At 35.5% G+C, this 21,996-nt stretch overlaps 1 protein-coding gene across 4 annotated transcripts in view; it reads right to left on the reverse strand.

The window, feature by feature from the left end:
• LOC145661463 (maternal embryonic leucine zipper kinase-like) overlaps positions 1-21,996 on the reverse strand; it is a 482,991-nt gene that overhangs the window by 403,293 nt on the left and 57,702 nt on the right. For all 4 annotated transcript variants that reach the window (XM_081726778.1, XM_081726784.1, XM_081726775.1 and 1 more), the window contains 2 exons: positions 20,908-21,096; positions 6,572-6,749 (listed from right to left, as the gene is read on the reverse strand). In XM_081726778.1, coding sequence (XP_081582904.1) covers positions 6,572-6,749; positions 20,908-21,096 — 367 coding nt within the window. The remainder of the gene's footprint in view (positions 1-6,571; positions 6,750-20,907; positions 21,097-21,996) is intronic.

Here is a 21,996-nt window from a genome sequence, read left to right on the forward strand (position 1 = left end):
ACTGTGATTAATGACTTACACAAGTGGGTTCTTTCTTTATTTCTTTCTATACAGAGAAGGGGAAAATGAACAAACACTGACCAACTTGCCTGCATATATGAGTCGTTCCTTCTCAACGGAAGAAGAAATATTCTATTGAAAGCAGGTTGAAAGTGTCGAATAACAAAGCAACACCAAGCACTCGGAGTTTCCAGACTAGTTTTTTCTTCGCCAAAACATTTAAGATATTCCATTCCTTACTCATGTCATGGAGAAGATCAGCCTTTATTCACCCTCGTATTCTCGCCGAGAGCTCTTGTCCAATTCGAATTTTGTTGGCAACACCGAATTTCGGAGAAAATATCTGTTTCAATACCATGTAGTGGGAGGAGAAGGGTAATAATGTCATGAAACTTTTTAGCCCTAAGCATGTTTCTTTTAGGGGATAGGAACAAGCATCTCTATCATGGATACTTGTTTATTTCTTTGAGGGGTAAAACTGTTATCCAGGAAGAAAATCCTCAACCTCCTAGTAACTGAACCGTTTAGTGTGCGCAACTCTATGGTACTCACATCATACCTTTACTTGCGATTAGAAAATCTAGAAAGACATCATGTTTCAAGAAAGTAAATTGTCTTTCTGTATGTTACAAGACTCAGATAAGCGCTTGGATAAATGCGGTTATTTTATGACTGATATGTAAACGAATTTATCCCAAACGTGAAACGACTCAGAGAAAAAGAAAAGAATTTTGGAAAAGTTATACTCGAACTGGATAATGCCGTATCATATCCAGATGTTCGGGTGTTGAATTTAGTTGAGGTTTTCCTCCAAACGTTACAGCATTAATTTAGCTAATAGATCAAAGTGATGCAGAAGCTTAAATGAATGTCAAGAAAAAAAGTCGTGTATGTCATATGTCGTGTCGTGTACTCTTAGAATATGAGATGACTGTAATAATTTCGAAACAACTCTCTTAAGAATTGCTGTTACACGTTAGCTGACGATTGGAACATCTTATCCCAAAAAATCTTTGAAATGCATTGGAAAATTTAGTGGAAGAACGAAAGGAAAATGTTGAGAGTGAAACAAACATTGAGGAAGATTTAATGAAATTGTAGACTTATTCCCTCAAATTCCTGTTTTTTCCTGGATGTGATAGAGAAGCTTGGTTGGAAAATGTACAGTCATCCAGGTTTTCAAAGTTTAAATGATGATGTAATTGTTTCTTTAGCGCAAGAAGGGAATGATGATAATGAGACTGAACTAGACAATGAGAAGAAGAATGGACCAAGTCACAGAGAGATGTTTACTACATTAGAAACTGTGTTATCGAGATAAACAAGAAGAGAGTTTTTCAACCTAATTCCTTCTAGAAAAGGATGTGAGATTTAGCAGGAAAAAAAATGGTCAAACCTGGTCAAAAAATAGTCTGATTATTTTCCTATATAAATAACAGTTTTCTAATTTAGGCAACATATAGTACGAATTTTATCTCATCTCTTTTGTTGATATATATGAAAAGAAAATGAAAAGTTAATTATAATTCAAAAACCTTAAACTGTGATATATTTAGGATAGGATTAAGACTTCCGTTATTAATGATGATGATAATCCAGATAAAATTGCAACAAGTTAGAGTATGAAGAACCATTAAGTTATAAATTCTAGAATGATCAAGTAAAATGTCAAATCTGAGAATAAAATTCTGAAATCAAGATCTGATCAAATTAAAAAAAAAAAAAAAAAAACTCATGAGCAAGAAAAAGTTTTCAAATAAAGAGCAACCCACTTCCAAAAGCATTGAACTTGGAAATATAATTGACAGAAAGAGAATTACCTTAAAGGACTTACAAGGAGAAAGCATACTTTGGTAAATGAACTTCGGGGCCATTTTTTCAAGGTGATAGTGCACATTTAAAGTGTTCATATTACAAACTGGGAGAGCGCAATGGCCTAATATAGCAGAGAAAAAGGGTCTTAAAGTTCTCGACTCGTCCCATATGACGTACGTTGCGCAAATTTATCGAGTGACTGCGTGGCAGAATGAGTAGCATCTGTGACTCACGTGCCAAAGGTCCCGGGTTTTATTCCCGCTGAAGTCAACTTTTTCGGGTTTTGCTTAAATCAATAAAGTAGCCGCTTGTAGCTACAAGTAAAATGTTAATTCACCATATGTTTATAATGAATTAAAAGAATAGAAATATTCAAATGAGTTGTAAAATATTTTAATGTTCCACTTAACTAGCAACGAAATGTAATCTATTTCGTAAATATATTGATATCACGAGTTATGGTTACCAAAGTCGTCGTGTAAAAAATGTTCTTGACGCTTCGTGTCTACATCTGTTGACAGTGTGAGAATTACAAAGAGGATGAGAAGGAAATCCCCTTTGGTAATACTGGATGTTGTTATAACAGAAGCAGGTTTTCCCCTTATTCCTCTTGCAATAAGCGGCGAAAATCTTTTTCCAACATTGGGGGAGGACGGGTAAGACTGTTCCAATATTTTTTTTAAAGCGATGTTCAAAATATTTATGAAGTTGAAAAACAGTACTGTGGAGGATCATGGGAGCAGACTGTCTTCGAAATTGGGAGGCGGGCAGATTTGAGGCTTATTCTGGGGGATATTAATTTCATCTCATTTTCCTTTGTGGCAATCGGACACAAATCATCACATTTCTTCCCAAAACTCACATTTCAAATCGGATTATTAGGACAGTCACTCCGTTTCAAGATCGGAGGGGACATGTCCCCCTCATGCCTTATCCCCCCGTAACATTTGCGCCAGTGCTTGTAATACATACACTGTCAACAGATGTAGACACGAAGCGTCAAGAACATTTTTTACACAACGACTGTGGGAACTATAATATAACTCGTGATATTAAAATATTTACGAAATAATTACATTTCGTTGCTAGTTAACATGGAACATCGAAAGACTTTACACTAATTTGAATATTTCTATTCTTTTAATTCATTATAAACTTATGGTGAATTAACATTTTACTTGTAACTACAAGTGGATACTTTATTGGTTCAAGCAAAACCCGAAAAAGTTGACTTCAGCGGAATAGAATCCGGGACCCTTGGCACGTGAGTCACAGATGCTACTCATTCTGCCACGCAGTCACTCGATAAATTTGCGCAACGTACAACATATGTGGCGAGTCGAAAACTTTAAGACGCTTTTTCTCTGCTATATTAGGCCATTGCGCTCTTCCAGTTTGTAATATGAACACTAAATGTGCACTATCACCTTGCAAAAAATGGCCCGAAGTTCATTTACCAAAGTCTGCTTTCTCCTTGTTAGATAAACTAAACAGAAGAGCTAGAGGACTTTCGTTCAAGATAGTTTAAACATCTATGAGTGCACCATATAAACAAGTCTGAAATAAAATAAGAGGACCAACGACATCAACATTAGTGAAAAAATGGTATACAGAAAACTAATTAAAAATCTGGATGAGAGAATAAGTACATTAATGGGTGTTCTCTTATTAGATCACACTGTGGAACATGACTGCTGACAGCAAACAAACAAGACAATGAGTGAAAGTACTACCAAAATAAACGCGGAAGTAAAATACAACAAATGAAACGGCAAGCTTGTGTCTAGCTATGCGGGTAGTGTACGTGTTCTTGGCGTGGGAGACCCTGGTTCGGTTCCCGAGGGCAGCTCATGTGTTTCGGATCCCACGTTAAACTGTAGGTCCGCGTCTCATATAGCCTCAGTGATAAAAGGAATGCTAAACTCCAATCAACCAACAACACAATGAAAGACGCATAAAAAATAAAGAATAGCGAGGCCCCAAAGCCAAATGAGATTGAAGGTGAAATTATAGAAAGAAGACCCTACAATTTATGCTTATAAAAACGATAGTTTTAAAAGTATGAGAATATTCAAATTGGATAATTTTAAAGAAAAGCAAAAAGAAACCAAACGACTAAAAATTCTAGTGCCCAATCTGTTTACTTAAAATTTTTAGAAAGATTTTCAAAACACAAATATCAGAAGCTGTTTTTTATTGACAGTTCATGGACCTAAATTTCTAGTTGTCTAAGGTGTTTATCACCCATGGTTCAGTAATACATTTTGTATTAAAGTGACCTGTCTAAATAAACGATTTCATTTCTTTCTTGAGAAAAGTAAAACAGATAGCCTCGGTAAGAAAAGCTGTCACAAGAGAAACAATCGTTTAATTGTCTGTTTTAACTTAGAACAGGATGGACTTAATTCATTGTAACATAATAATTATTATAATTAAATAAAAAAAACTACTGTTGTATTGTTAAGAAAGAAAAATAATAATAGATACACATTCTACATAGTATTGTTGTTAAGTGCTCACTACCAGTTAAACAATCTAAAATATTTTGTCGTAGAAAATGTGAACGTTTACACAAGCTTAATTTTAAAGTTTTTATTTGAACAAATTAAGAATATAACGTATTGTGAAATTACAATCGTTTATTATGTGTTATTATTATAAAAGATTTGTAAAACAATCTTATTTGCAGCATTTTTCCACAGTCTTGACATTTAAGTAATACTCATGCCATGAAGTGTGAGAACTCAGAATGAAGAGTTACTTCATCGAGAACTAGTTCAACAGCTCAAATGTGAAGTGCAATTAGAAGCTTCACTGCTACTCTTCTATCCTTTATTATTGTTTATTTGTTTTCCCTTTTTCATTCGTTTCGGCTCGGTTCTATAGAATCCCATTGCAGACGTAGCATAGCAAAGTTTAAAATGATGAAGGAACCTGAAGTATAGCTAAAGTTTTATTAAAAAACATGACACATACGTATATCTCTTTGGAAAGCCATGTATTCTTATCCACAAACAGAATTAAATCGAAAAAACTGGATCTTTCCTTGAGGATTGAAATCTTTATCCACGCCAAAGTATTAAAATTTCCTACACACGGTTGCGAGAATATGATCTTAGAAGGAGAAGAGGTGATCAGCACTTTTGGACAAGATACTACATAATTAACAACGGAAGTTAAATAGGGAGCTTAAGTTTCGTTATTTACAATGGAAGAATAAATATCTATACAAAGTTTTATTAATTCAATACGAGCAGCGACGATCAGAACTTCCTAAACACTAATTCAATTGTTAGGATTAGGATTAGGCATTAGATCTCTGGGCTTTCGGCAACTATGGCCATGTTAGCCCATCACGTATGAGAGACGACGTCCCTCGGCTATCACACTACCCGGGGAACTGGAGTAAAAGAAAGGAAGCGGCCTGGGACCATTGTTACATAGCATCCTGGCATTTGCTTGGTGTGAATGATGAAAACTCAGAAAAATTTTAAGATAGATGGCATGAAAAAGCTTCTACACTTTTTCGACCGAGTATCCCCACCGGGAGTCGAACCCGAAAGCACTCGCACCAAAAGTGAGAGCGTTAGCGACTATGCTACGTGGAACTATCAAATTCAGTTATGCTAAGAAATAATCTTTTACCCTGAAAAGTAACAATCGTTACTAGTAACTTCCTGAAAGCACCGCAAAATCTCCAAGACTACTTTCTTAGTCGTATGAATAAATCTACCTTGTCTCTCGTTTTAATTTTCTGTTTATTGGAATGTGCTACTTCTTGGCTCAAGCGACCCTTCAGGTACCTTGTGACGCTAAGGTAATACTGAAAATCTACGCCTTAACTGGGAATTATGCTAGGCACCACAAACTGAAAGTAAACCTACAGACTATCTACTAGGTTACATAGGAATCACACTTTCTTTCTCTTATGATATGCCACACTTACTACAAGAGAATATGTATGAAGAAATAATTAGACGTCGTAAAAGTAACTCGAACACGTAGCTGAAAGACACTGAACTAGTGATACCAGCTCTTAAGACTATTCGACTATGTAGCCGACTCGCATCATCATGACTATTCAATAAAGTGAAATTACAAAATGTAGGTACATTCAGTACTTATTTCTTTATTAGTATTTCCCTATTAGAAAACAATAATGTTCCAAAAATATATACAGTATAAATTACAACATATACAATTAACAAGACAATATATAATAAGGACAAATTAATAGAAATACGTGTATGTACATAACAGAAGAAACATTAGTACTAGTACAACTTTATGAGAGAAGAAAAACTTATTTTAATTCGGCAAATTCAGCAAATATTCTTCCAAGTCAGAAAACAAGTCTACATTCTACTACAAAAATAGAATTAAATAAGGTTGTAATCTTATTACATGTGAATATTTATGGATGTTAATTCTTGAAGTTGGTAGGTAAAAAAAAAAAAAAAAAAAAAAAAAAATCGTAACTAGGATTTCTTTCAAAATATAACTACCAATACGGAAGTGTATAATGGAAATAAAATTATTTACGCTTGAAAGTTATTATTATTTACAGTGTCACACAGTTCTAGCACAGGGCCTCTCACAGACTCCTACGCCCCTTCTTAAAACAGTCCCTGACTGTGATTATGGTACGTCCCGTTATCAACAAACTACCTTTGTGTGTAGAAGAATTTTACTTCATTAAGATAAAATCTTTCTATCAGACATTAAATGGAAAAGGAAATTGTGAAAAATGTAATACCTGTGGATTGTGAAGGAATATGAACTGGATTGTTTTTTCCTATATTTAATAAGTCAATATCGTCTAATCCTCCTTCCAAGGATCTATGAACAGGTCTCGAAGATTCTCTAGTAATTAAGTGTGTTTCTGTCTGGTCCTCTTCTCTTTTCTCAGGGTCTTGCTTCACTAGATCAAAACACTAAAACAATAGGAAGAATTACGTAATTACATCAAGTGCATTATTATATTCGTATTATATAGGGTGACGGAAAAGTCATACAATTCAAATTTCAATGTAATATAAACATAGAAGATATATAAGTTAATTTTTATTGGAATTATGTTTCAAGACATAGGTATTCTTAACATTGTTGGATTACGTGTTATCACAAGTGAATAGTGGGCGGAATAGTGGTACTGTTATATAGTCTGAGCAATGATGATGATATAAAAACAAGTTTCCTTTGTTGAAATTTATTTCAAATTTCAAACTTCAAAGAAACATTTTCAGCAGCTCTTCTAGATGCCACTGCGCACAAATTCACTACTTTATGTTTAATTGCACATTTTCGCGAGACAGTTATCTACGTAATCGCTCGAGCTATCCAAGTGCTTTGACTGAAGACTGAATTAATGAAATTCGTCAAACATTTATACATTCTCCAACGAAGACCCTTCGAAAACTTAATTGTTAAAGTGAACTGAGCTACGAAAGTGTTTATTCAGCTATAATGGCAGAGTTCATAGTGGTCTGGTCTGTTCTAAATAGTTGAAAAGTGACCAAAATCTCATCAAAAAGTAACTTTAAATCTTGATGCCAAACTTGGCATAAATTGAACTTTATATATATATATATATATTAAGCAAAATAGGGCCGGCTGGATCATAGCTGAAATACGTAATGTTTTAACATGTTAAGATTAAAAATTATTTTACTTAATTTTGTCAGCTAATAAAAAAATTGGATTACTTATGTTTAGAGGTTCATTATTAATTACATACTTGCACGTTTTGCATTTCAACTTTGATCTAAATGGGGTAAAGCCAGATTTCTATATTTATGTCCATTAATACAAAATTAAAGTAATTAATACATAGCATCTGGATTACCATTAACTGGTAAAATTTTGTCTTGTACGAATTGATTTGTTACAAATTTTCTCTTGGTACCACATGTTTGGTAACATGAATATGGCTTCTACCAACATTCCACATACAATGAAAAGTAAACTGTAAACAGGTAACATATGTCATTCTCCTTTAACACAGTAAGATCAAAACAAATAATGTGGATTATGTTTATAGCCTTATTATGAACTTTTAAAATAAATTACAAATATTAACTAAAAATATAGTTGCATAAAAAATGAAATAAAAAGCAGTACAAGAACGTATGCTAGAAAACTGTCAATGCAAAACATAAATTACATAGAAAAATTATTTTACGCCCAAAAGAGTAACTTTTAGTAACAAAATTGAAAAAAAAGTAACTTTTAGTTTTTTAAAAAAAAAGTGACTCGCTATGAGACCTGCGATGGTTATAAAGTTGCACCCATACCATGTTTACATTGTCGAACTCCAAGAACTAGATAAGGAATCAATACTATCAATAGTTTTGACGTTTCATTAGTAATAATACCTGTTCTGGACAAGTTAAAAGGTTTTAACTGAGAGGGTATATAAACAACCATAATTATTTAATATGGTCGTGCAATACCAGTATGACATAATCGAACACCCATTACATGCCTTTAGTATTGGTGTGTGGTATGCAATACGTCATCGAAGGATAGTTTTTCTTTCGTTCTTTCTTTCATTTTTTCCTTCTTTAAAATGTAACTGTTACTCACTACAAAGAAATACGAGTAGGAACGCAATTTTATAGTTTTGCTACATGAGGAAGGTGTGTTAGTTGTAAAAAGATGGAACAACTACACCCTCTCACACACAACAGGTATAAATATGCAATTTCTGATAGATTTCTTTGGGAATCAGCTGGTGGTCAATGGTCTTCTAGATTAACAGATATCATTCTGACCAGGCACGTAGCCAAGGGGGGGGGGGTCCGGGGGGTCCGGACCCCCCCCCTTCGAGACCAGAAATGAAAAAATTAAGGAAGAATAAAACAAAATGAAATGACAAAAAGAAGGATCAGCGCTAAAAATTAAAAAGAAAACTACAAGAAGCTTTTGCTTACTCTTTCTTATGAGGAGATTTGTATTACTAGCAATATGGTGGCGAGGTAAGCGAGGTACCGTATTCTGAAAGAGTCAGGGAATTTGACATTTGAAGAAAAGTTATGGAATTCTCAGAATTCCTGCTACTAGTCAGGGAGATATCAAGCTTTCGAATGTATAAGTGCCGTTGTGTAACAGCGTGGACATTTTTAATCATAACTTTTCATCATCGCATCCTTGCAGTATCAAACATGTTATTTCGAGCACACTTTTCTGTTGCTCCTTTAACCTGTCATTTGGAACCGACAGTAATTGACGGAATAATAAAAACAAAAAAATATGTTGAAAGAAAGTTCTGTTAGCATTTGATTCAGCAGAGAATGGAACGAATATATTGTAAAACTAGTTGAATATACACATGCTTCGCACAGAGGCTCTATTTCGAAGTCAACGCCTGTGGGAGTATCACCATTGATCTCAGCGACCGCGAAAAGTATGGATTTGATACTAATATCGGTCATTTTGGGCTATTTTTTACATGTCTCGGTATCCACCCCCGCTGACTCCCGGCTCGCATACCTACAAGTCATCGCTTATGGAAGTGTCAACATTGATTTCAGCGACCGCGAAAACTATAGATTTGACACTAATATCGGTCATTTTGGATTACTTTTATATGTCTTGGTATCTCACCCCTCCTCCGGTAACCCCCGGCAAGGAGCCGAATAGCGTGAATTTGGAAGTTAATGCGACTGGAGTTTCACTATTGATTTCAGCGACCGTGAAAATATGAATTCGACACTAATAGCTCAAGTGGTAGAGCGTTGGCTTCGCATTCGGGAGATCGTGGCTTCGAATCCCGCTGCCTACCATCCTGACTGAGGTTTTCCAGGGTTTCCCTCAGTCCTACCAGGCAAATGCAGGAATGGCACCTACTAAACAGGCCTGGCCGATACCTTCCCAAATCCTTTCCATTGTTAATGTTGTTAGATATTCAGTGTAAAATGGCCTCTGAGCTGTATCTGGTGATTGTTAAATAAATAAATATCATTCATTTTCTACTACTTTTACATGTCCCGGTAAACGCCCCCCTGAGACCCCCCTGGTTCGAATTTCGACAAAAACGTTTAACTCTGGTCTGGAGCCTGGACCAAGGTATTCGTGACTAGAATTTGGTAACTCTCGCTCAATTTGTCTGGTTCCCAAGCCGCACAGAGACAGACAAACAAACAAACAAACACACAAACAAACTCTTTATTTTATTTATATTAGAAGATAGTTTACAAGTATTCAGTATGTACATTTTTTTATAGTAAGTGAGGTCATAATGAAAGAAAAATATTGTTATATTTGAATAAACAGGAAAAGGACGTAAATATTGCAAAATCTTTTTCAATACTTTTTTTATTATTTTGCTCGAAATTTCTTCATAGTTTGTTATTAAAATACTTGCCAACATATCCTCATTTTATTGTCATAACAAACCAATATATCTTGATAGTAAAGTAGTTTAGATAGATCGAGCTCCTGGGTCTTCAGAATTTCATGTCCCCCCCCCCCCCGTTACGAAATCCTGGCTAAACGAACCAAGATATGTTCCAGTAAAATAGTTTAGAGTGATCCAGCCCCTTTTGTGATGACCACAGTATTCCATGTCACGGACCCCCTTCCTTCACGAAATCCTGGCTACGTGCCTGTTCTGACTTATTTGTAAGAATTTTTTAAAAGTATATTCTAACAATCCACGTATACTTGAATTAAAAAATAGTATTAAAAACTGTATTTGGACTATTATTTCAAGTGTAGCATTATATCCAACATTCTAAACATTCACTGCACAGTCACCATGGTAGACTTTTTTTTAGGACTTTAGCAAGTTAGACTCGTGACTCTTGCGTTTTTAAGTGAAGTTAGTGAAGTATCTATTAAACAAATATGATTTATGTACTGAACTTGTATTACGTGACTTTTCGATCATCTGTGCACTATGATACAAAACTGCATGTACGGAGAGTTACTACATAAAAATTTAATAATAATAATAATAATAATAATAATAATAATAATAATAATAATAATAATAATAATAATAATAATAATAATAATAATAAGAGATAGTCCGTAAGTAATTTTGAGTCTGGTAGGTTAATATCTTAGACACATTTGGTAATAAGTAGAGAAAAAACAAAAAAAATAACAATATAGTTACGTTGCACAACTCTGTCGCCAGGTGGCATGAAATATATTGAATTTTTGTAGTTCCGTTAAAAATGGACAATTTGGTCACATTTTTATTTAAATATTACAAATCACATGTTATAACTGTAGTGTGGCTTATGTCATTGCTGATGAAATATTTTTTTTCTTTTTATTTGGTAAACGAGTTTTTTTTATTTTAGGAGATGCAGCTATTTCTTCTATACCGAAAATAATAGTTATACCGTATATTGATCTACACTACAATATTGATCTCTAGGGGGTGCGGAAGGTCCTACCAGAAGAACGCCCGTACTTGCCTACTATAGCATAGTCACTGCTCAAATGAATTATAAATGCCCATTCAAAACTACGCAGACAAAAGTAGGTAAAATAATATTAATAACAAAGTACTATAAATTCATTCATTAAATGAAAAGTCCTTTGACACTGTTCACAAGAAACGATACCTGTAAGCAGCTAAAACTAGCTATGATCAACTAATAAATCCACCTTACCTAATCCAAAACAATCGACACTACCGAATTGGTAATACTAACAACTCAAATGACTATAATTTCACAGTGTGAAACTAAGACTTTCAAACTATGCGAATTCAATACTCAAACTTCAACTGATTGCAATAGAATAATAAGATCAAAGACAGAACCTGTTTCTCGGATGTTGAATCCATGCCAAAAAGCCATTACTCGCTATCCCTCACAGTTTTTGTTTTATGGCGATAAAAATTTAAACCAAAACTACTTTATTTCGACACTTCCGTTTAAATACAGGGTTAAGAGAGGAGATACGACTTATTCTTGGGACATTAAATCGATTGCAAAAAACACTTCTCGATATATGTTACAGTTTTTGCTCTGAAAATTTGAAACCAGAAGTACTAGTAAATACAACTAGTATTTCCGGTTTCAATATAGTATAGCGGGTTGTGATAATAAATATACACACTTGAGACGCTCTATCAATTTCAAAAACAGTTTGTCGGTATCTATTACCAAGTCTGTTCTACGGTGATAAATTTGAAACTAGAAATGGTTAATTTGAGCCACTTCCGCTTTGAGCAAAGTTTTAACGGAAAAGATTGAACTTATTCTAGGCAAGCTGAATTGATTACAAAAACCGCACCTCGATATCTATTACAGTTTTTCATACATACAAATCAATATTGAAATTGGAAGTAGTAATTTTTGAACCACTTCCTGTTTCGGTACAGTGTTGTTACAGTTTTCGTTCTACAATGATAAACGTTGAAACTGGCTAATTCTAACTGTTTCCTGTTTGGATACAGCTTCAGCGGAAAAGTGAAATCTATTCTTGGGACGCCGAATCGATTGCAAAAGGCCTCCTCTTAATATCTTTTACCGTTTTTGCTTTACGGAAATCAGTATTGAAACTGGACGTAGTAATAAATTTGAACCACTTCCGCTTTTGGTGTCGTTTTGTGACGCTGAATCGTTTGCAGAAAGCCGCTTCTCGCTATCTATTTTACCGTATTTATTATGTGACGATGAGCGCTGAAACTGCAAAAAAGAAACTAGTCTGAACCACTTCCAGTTTTGGTAGAATGTTGTGGATATTAAGATATGTTGAATTGAGACGCTGAATCGTTTGCAGAGAAAATGCTTCTCGCTATTCTTCATCGTTTTTGTTCTAAGGCGATAAACGTTGAAACCGGAAATAATATTAAATTTAGATCACATCTGGTTCACGTAGAGTGTTGTGGATAGCCATGAAATGTTGTCTGGAGACGCTGAATCGTTTGCAGAAAATCGCCTCTTGCTAGCTATCTGCTATCGTTTTCGTTCTATGGCAATAAACATTGAAACGGGAAATGGCTAATATGAACCACTTCTGGTTTAAATAGAGGGTTAACAGAGGAGATTAAACCTATTCTTTGAATGCTGAATCGATTGAAAAAAAAAAAAAACTCTTCTCAATATATATCTGTTTTTGGTCTGATATTTGTCAGCAAATGGACGAACGGACAAAGCCGTTCTATAAGACTTCCGACAATTATGCATATCATAGTTTAAAAGCCTAATAATTCTACTTTACTCCATTGTTTCAAATGCTTCTTAACGCTTTTCGAAGTACTAGTACTTCCTGAGATAGTTCATTTACGTTACAATTAGATAATAAATTCATCAAAATTTTCCTAAGTTTTTATCTCCAAGTATGCAAAGTATGAACCAGTACTGAAAGACCGCGTGAAATGTGATAACTAAATTGATTGACAACATTGACAAGAAGTTAGAGAATTCACACTTGAGCATGGTCCTGCTGAAGATCATGTGAAGTAAAGTACAGAATCGAGAAAATAATCAAAGGCAAATACGGGGAAAGCACACGAAAACATAAAATAGGTTAGATCAACTATTGAATTTTAAGCAAACTTAATTTGAAATACAGGATGAGGCACAGAGGATGGACTTTTTTTGAAATGGCTAAAACTCTCTACTAGGTAGAGTGATAGATGAGCTGTCAGGTTCGTGAAATCTCTGCATTTTATTGCCCATTGGACGATACAACACCATGTTTTTGCCAGTAACAGTTAGTCAAGAATAACGAGTCTATCACGACACTTCAGCGAGAGTTCCAACGCCATTTCAATATCCACTGAAATCAAGCTGTTCCCACTCATAACACTATTATACTGGGTTAAAGTACTTTGTACACGAGGTATATTAAAGAACAAACAACCGCCAGGGGCTACACAAACGACACATACGCTCGAAAACGTGGAATTAGTCAGACAAGCCACTTTGCTGCGCAGTCCGAGTTGATTCGTTCAGAGGTATGCGTCTTGAGCTTGGCCTCAGCATTCGTTCAGTCAGGCGTATTTTACATTTAGACCAGCATTTTCATCCATACAAATTGGTCGCTATGCAAAAGTTGAAGCACGGAAATTACGCACAGCGACTGAATTGTGCACATGAGATGGAAGCAATTTTTAAACAATACGACAACTTCCATTTTGTATTAATGATGCAGTTCAGTTTCATCTCAATGGCATTGTTAGAAATTCCGTTATTGGGCTTCTCGAAATCCCAAAGAATTAAACGAAAGACTATTGCACAGCCATAAAGTGACCATTTTTTTGGTATCATCAATTCTTACAATAACTGGAATACTGTTACAGTGAACTCGGAGCGCTATATAGAGATGATCAACAACTCTTTCTTATCTGAATTACGACGAAAATGTATTCCCATTTGTTCCGTATCGTTTCAACAAGATGTAACAGCCCACATAGTTAGATTATCAATGGCCGTTCTTTACCCTTTCTTCCCTTGTCGCCTTATTTCCAGGGTTTGGGGATACTCAATTGCCTCCTCGGTCCCCTGACCTGTCAGAGTACGATTATATCTTGTAGAGTTACCTCAAGGTACATGCATAAAAGCACAGGCTCCGTACATTGAAACATCTAAAGGTAGCTGTTCGCGTGGTAGTCGCCTAAATCGACAGATCTATGTTGGAAAGAGTGGATACAAACAAAGAACGTCTTCAGAAATGCATCAGTGATAACGGATATCATATACCAGACGTTTTCCACACTTGATTTTGTAAAATGTTATTTCAATGTATTTTGTCTTGGAAAACAATTAAGGATTTTATGATTTGAAAAGTTCGCCCTTTCTGCCCACCTTAGCTCAGTGGCAGAGCGTTCACTTCCGGTGCATGAGATTCCTGGTTCGATACTAGCTCTCGCCTAGTGGGCTTTGGTAGACGACAGTATGTGTGTGTGGATTTCCAGCACGTTCTCCCATTTCCTCTCACTTTCTTTTCTTTCACTATTTCATTTATTATCATCATCCACCGACTCCCTTAGCCTCGGAGAACAAACATGAAATATTAAACTTTAAAAAATGTAAAATAGCGTCTTCAGCACTCAAAATCCTCGGTGCCAGTCATCTACCATAGCCTGCTATCACTTTCAGGTTCTTACTCTTCCCGCTGGGCCATGGAAGAAATTCATCCGTGTAAGAAACTTAGTAAAAGCGTATAATAGTTTATTAAGGCAGTTTTATCGAACACTGTACAGAAAGTGATATATTTATAGCCATAATGCTTATGCTCCCTAAAATAAACCTGCACCAACGAATGCAATGTCACTTATAGAAAACAACTGCTGAAGTTGCCAACAGTCGCTTTGTGTAAAAGACAGGATTTGTAATATTTTCTATCGCACGTATGTTCTTAACATGCACCGTCAAGGTATCTAATTCATAGTGGCCCTGTGTAGCGTAATCGCTAACGCTCTCGCTTTTGGTACGTACAATCCCAGGTTCACTTCCCGATGGGGACACACACTGTCAGGAAAGTGTAACAGCTTGTTCAGCCAGTCATTCTAAATGAGGGTGATCCGGGATTTTATTCATTCACACCAGGCAAAATGCCGGGGGGAGGGGTACCTAACATAATGGTTCCAGGTTTGATTTCCGGTGGGGACACTGTCGGCAAAGTGTTAACAGCCCCCATCCTAAATCAAGTTTTTCCTGGATTTTCCGCATTCACACCAGTAAAATGTCAGGAGGGTAAATAATATAATGTTCCCAGGCCGCTTCTTTCCTTTCTTCCTTCCCAATTCCCTGGGCAGTGTGATCGCTGAGGAACGTCATCCCTCATATGTGACGGGCTAATATGGCTATAGATGTCGAAAGCCCAGAAATTTCATTCCTAATTCTAATCCGTATCTAGTTAATATAAATATATAATTTTTCGCCATTATCTGAAAAAAAAGTTACAAAAAAATGAACTTTGCGCAGAGAACGTTGTATTTATAACCATAATGATTACAATCTCCTTAAGTAAACCTGCGCTAAGGAATACAATATCACTTATAAAATATTTTTAAAGGTATTAAGTCTGTTTTGCCCAAGATACTAAATATATATATATATATATATATATATATATATATATATATATATATAGTTATTTTGAATTGATACACCGATTTTTAATTTGCACCGAAGAATTATCTCGTTGTAGATATACATATAACATTTCGTGAGTCGAAATAATCACCTCTGGTTACTGAATATAATTAATTAATAACTCGAAAGCGGACTGTGTTGAATAAAGGAGAAAAATTCTCATTTCTTTCCGTACAAAACGGTATAAAACGTGTCCATGTCTAACAATTTTTCTCTCTGAAACTGATGTGACATCGCAATATGATCTGCCATCTAGTGAAAAAACTTTATGATAAGCATAATTTGAGATCCCTTTTAATGGCCCTGAGATTTAATTAAAATGTATTCCTTATTTTTCCTCAATAGAAAGCCAATTGATACAAGAAAGCTAAGGGAGATCCCTCTTTTCGAAAACAGTCCAGTTTGTCTTAAATATCAAGGGTAATAGCGATGGACAGGCTTTGCTAGGAAGTACTCAGAGATCAGGAAAGAAGCTGATGTATTTACGACCTTTTGTATGTATATTTGTAATAGAAACCAGGGTTGGCAAAAACCATGGTTTTTATTAAGAAAACCAAAAAAACCGGTTTTTTTTTTTTTTTTTTTTTTTTGGTTTAAACCAGCTTATTTTGGTTTAAACCAGGTTTATTTGGTTTAAATAATTTGCTCTATATATTCATATCATATATGGACAGAAATAAGTTTGTTTAGCCTTGATGTTATTATGCAACAGCCGGGCTATGCTGGAAGGGGTCACATAAGCTTAAAGCGGAATAAAAACTGCTTCTCGAGTTACATCCGAGAGAAATCGTCCTCCATTTGCACCAGGGTTGAATTCAGGGGGTAGCCCGGGGGGAATCTCCCCCCCGAAGAAAATTCATTCCCCCCCGGAGAAACTCAAATAATTTCAGTCACAAAATGTAGAAATTACTTTACATAATTATTTGCTTTCTTTCCGTGCACGTGCAGACGAAATCCAATCTCTCAATATACACATAAATGACGCAGACCCATTCTATATAAATATTAAACATGTAACATCTAAGATAGAATACCAAATAGCCAATAAAACTTGTATTTCTTAACGCTATGACCGAGTTTGGCAGAACATGAAATTGTCAACTGTTGAAGAAAGGTTTGTATCTTAGTAGGTACTATACTCTCGCCCTATATTGTATATTTGTAGGTAGCACTAGCACAGGTTGAGATAGGAAAGGAAAGATAGGAAGATCTTTCGATCTTTCCATATGATCTCTGATGTCAACAGATTTCAGTTCTTGAAAATGTACAGTTCTTGCATTATTTGAAATAGGGCACCTAAATCCCATTTCTCGCATCGGAAGTAACAGACGTAAATGTGTTTTACGATTGTTAAAGTAAACACACCTTTCTTTAATTAAAAATAATTAAGTTAAAGGGAGAGATTCAGAGGACGTCATTTAGAGGGATCAGGGAGGAACAGTTATCCCTCCTGGATTAGAGACTTATATAGAATTTATCAATATGATAGTAGTATATAAGTGAAAGATCGCTATTGAAGGTGTTGAAGATCCTGCTCAGAGCCGTGCCATGGGGGAGGGGCAAGCGGGGCGACGGCCCCGGGCGCCGAAGTAAGGGGTGCAAAATTCGGTAGGGAAAAAGAAAAGAAAAGAGGGAAAGAAAAACAGAGGAATAAAACACACGTGCACATATTATATAAAATAAAAGAAAAAAAGTAATGAAAAGTGCTCAAAATCAAGGAAAAGCATGGTTTACTTTTTAAAATTTTCTCACCTTTGCGGCTGGTCTGTCGACCTCACTTATATATACGGGGGTGCCGTCGTATACTCTCGCGCCAAGCGCTGATTTTCCACGACACGGCACTAATCCTACTGAAGATTTCGTAAACTAAACTATTGATGTGTATGCAGTGAAGAAACCAAGGCTAATATGCTTGATTTAGAATCAGAAGTGTGAGAAAGAATGAACTTTTTGTTAAGATATTTCTGTGTGTGTTTGTTTTAGGACAAAAAATATTTGAGTTAATTTAAATCTTTTTAAAAACTTCTACATTAGTAACAAACAATAACTACTGAATATAGGAAATAATAACAAAAATAGCTACTGTAAATAGCAGTTAAAGTTTAGCCTAAAATATTTTTGCCAGTCTTTATTTAATGCTTTAGATGAAATCAAACGATTGTTTTTTTTTAATTATAATTTCACATTGAATATTTATCAGCAATTAGTCTCAATATTAGGTAAGATGTGTATACTAAACGCAATGTTAAATTGAGAGCCGAATCACAAGCGCATTAGTACATGTTGGCGCGCGAACCTTTTCGCAGGGAAGCCTTTGTATGTGTGTGTGTGTGTGTGTGTGTGTGTGTGCGTGTTTTGGTTGGGTTCTCATTCGCCAGGGTTTCAACTGGCGCTGCTCTGGGTCTCAGCTGATATGCGCGGAGCGGTGATTTCTCGTTCTTTTCCTGCTGCTACGAAAAATGTTTCTTGGTTTATTTGTTTTTAATAATTCATGAAGACACGACAATAGTAATAAATGTATTGGAAATTCGCACGTGATGTATTTGCAATCCTCACAAAACTCGCGAGCATGAAAACTATTTTGATTATTCATTTCAATTGATTAAGATAAGAAAGGATAAGAAATGAAGTTACTCTCATATATCTACCTGGAAAAGGTCAATCATAAACAGAAACACACAAGCAGCCACCCTCCCACATAATAAATTAAAAATAAGTTGTTGTTTTTTTTCTCAAAGCACAGCAACTCTACGTTAGCAATGAGTAAACCAGCTGCAAACCGGCAACAACAATATCAACAATTTCTTCTACAGTTTTGTCTGCATATTTTTCTCTTAGTCGAGAGTACACATTGTTGACAATTTACTTTGCTTGACTTTAAAGAGGTTTCCTTTCCTCGTGTTTGCGATAATACTGAGAAGATAATTCGGATTCATTTATGATTTCAATTTCGCGCTTAACACTCTCCATGGTTTCAGTTTCACTACACCCACGTACCCACACTAACGCACGCGCGAAGACGATATTTGGCAGAGCAGTGTTACTCTGTGCACAAAAATTGCAGAAGTTACATGTGAGTCCCGTTCTTTCTTTTGTTTCATTTATCAGCAAGCATAGAAGTTTCTTACGGGGTAGCAACTCTATTTAATTTATATATCATATTAAAATATTAAGCCATTTCCTATCAATTGTGGACGATTTCTAACATTGATCAATTAACTAATTTTACTGGTCTTCTGTTTTTGATATAAGATTTTTCAAGTTTATAATCTTGCAACACTTGCAAGAGACTCGCATCTTAGCTGCCGGCTTTCCACTCTTTTCTTTCCTTCTCTCTTTCCGATCCTGAATCGTGACGTCATTTTCATAACCCGTTACTAATAAATCTAGTACCTTTTATTTTAAATATTGTTTCTGTATTAACATTTTTATATACTTGAACTCAATTAGCTCTTTGAATTGATCACCTAAGTGATGTTCTACGTGTGTAACGGGAAGAACTATGTAACGTGCGCGGAGTCGCCCGAATTGAAGTTGCGTATCTCGGCTATCAGGATAAGGTCGCGGCGAGTATATGTGAATGGAATTGTTAAATATGCTGCTGCTTTCTTGCAAAAATACAGAAAAACAACCGTCCCCCCCCGAGTGAAAATGTCTGAATTCAACACTGATTTCAACTCGGAACCAGGACTAATTGGCCACAAATGCGATACGTCTGCCGACTCACTCACGAAGGAATCCTGATAAAAATACGTTGTACTGATCTTTACATGCTTCTTAATATAACTGTCAAGAGTCATTTCAGAAGGACAAAAAGATACACAGTTGCACAAGTGAAACCATTATACAGAATTACATATGGACAATTTCAATGTACTACGCAGTACAGAAGAACTAATTTAGTTCAAGTTAGTTAACAACGACTTTTATTGGTCCAAATTAAAGAAATACAACGACTTAATTTGCATATCAGTAAGAAAAGTGTATACAGATACGAATTATTTTGAGTTCACTTTGGCTCAGACTCATTTATACATAAATATATACCAAAGATACTTCTCATTTCACTAAATGCCTCTCGTTGGGTCTGTATGACCCCCCCCCCCACACACACACACACACACAAAAGTACGGCATTTCGATGTATTTTATCAATAGTAAACAATTTTTCTTTGATTGCAATTACACAACAATAATAACTACAAAAAAATCACAAAACAAACATTTATAAACTTATATAAAAAAAAGTTGCTTTTGTAGTATAATCTTTTTGAGTAATGAATGGGGAATTTAGGTCTGAATATAATACGAATAATATACGGGAGTGAAACGTGATAACCCACAAATGTGTGTTCATCAAGATTTTACAAACACTTACACTTTTACGAACATTTTTCGTTTTTCGGTTTAAACCAGTTGTTTTTTTTTAAAAAAAAACCAGCTGGTTTAAATCTTGGTTTAAACCAGCCAACCCTGATAGAAACGTTTACATTTTCTGTGACAACCATTTAATTTAACTAATTTATCCAGTGGCAGTACTTCAGAAAGAAAAAAATGTATATCACAGAGCGCGCAATGAAGTTTTCTCCATTAAAATGGCAAAAATCTACCTACGAAATTAATTGAACACAGAAAAAAAGATCACCACATGGGAGACTTAAAGTGACTATACAAGAACTAAAGGTGCTTGAAATTGATTATATTGAGTAAACAAGACGTACAGTCGATTCAAAACAAACTTGGCCACCACCCTTCTTTTAAAAACATCAAACTCAAAATTATACGAGAAATTTTTTTCTTCTATAGTTTATACAAAGATCTTTTAGAGAATGATGCTTCACCTTTGACTAATTACGTGAAGGAGAGAAAACACAGCTCTGCAAAGATAGTTTTTCCTTTGTTTTTTAACTTTTATTATGTGAAGCTTTGGCAATCGCAATATAATCAACAAAGAGAAATTTAAAGTTGAAAGAAAATACATGGCATTACATTTCAATATTATGTTAATGATTTAAAATATTCTTACCAATCTTTGAGGCTGAACAACACTAATCAAACATAACGGTCGTCCGTGTTTCTTCTTGTGAAGTAATAGCAAATACATAGCCGTATCACTGTCAAATCTCCACTGGCGGACAATTTCAGACATTCTACCAACCGACATATCACGGAATGAAGCCATCATTTGAATGCAGTCCTTGTCAGGTTCGTTTACCTGAAACAAATATGAAATTGGTGACTAAGAAAGTGAACTTACAGATTCTAAGCAATTTAATGGAAACACGTCAGATAAGCTATCAACAGTCAGGCGATGATCGCAGCACTGAAATGTTGGTGGTGGTACTGTTATGGTAAACTCTGTACTACGTGAAGAAGAATAGAACGCCAGTGCGCAGCGAACTTAGCAGACGGTATATTGTAAAATAGTCAACCTCTCTCATTAACAAAGAGGGTAAATTATTCGCTCGATTATATTGTACGAGTGTGCCAAAAGTTGTAAGTGTATTAAGTGTATCGCGAGGAACAGGGTCCAAGGCGTTGACGGCCTACAATACTCACGGCAAAACCATATCAGAAAAGAGGAATAATGGCCGGAAAAATCCCTCAGTGATAGGTCTCGCCGAGCATTTAAGCGGATTGTCATTCAGAACCGTCTACAATTGTGGTGCAAATGATGGAGAAAATCAAATAGTATCTCCTACAACCTGTGGATGAAACAGCTGATAAGGGACCATGACGCTTTAGCACAGCATGGACCGCTGATAACTGGAAACGTGTAGTGTGGTCGGATGAGTCATTGTTCATCTCATTTCAAATCACGAATCGTGTTTGTATGTCGCGGAGGCCAAAAAAGGATATGATTCATACTGCCTTCATCCAACTGTGAAACACGGTCACAGCTTTGTGATGCTATGAGTCACAATATCCTGGTTTCCAGTGAATCCTATGCTCAAGCTTACCAGTCGCGTCACTGCCCGTGATTATATGTATTCTATGGCAGAGATGTGTATTCTATGGTAAAGATGTTTCCGGACAATTACACCATGTTTCAGGATGATAATGCACCCATTCACACCCATTCAAACCCTGTTGTGGCGTTTTTTGAGGAATACCA

The sequence above is a fragment of the Thermobia domestica genome, chromosome 1 (genome assembly GCF_964235325.1).
Source record: "Thermobia domestica chromosome 1, izTheDome1.hap1.1, whole genome shotgun sequence".
Taxonomy (NCBI): domain Eukaryota; kingdom Metazoa; phylum Arthropoda; class Insecta; order Zygentoma; family Lepismatidae; genus Thermobia; species Thermobia domestica.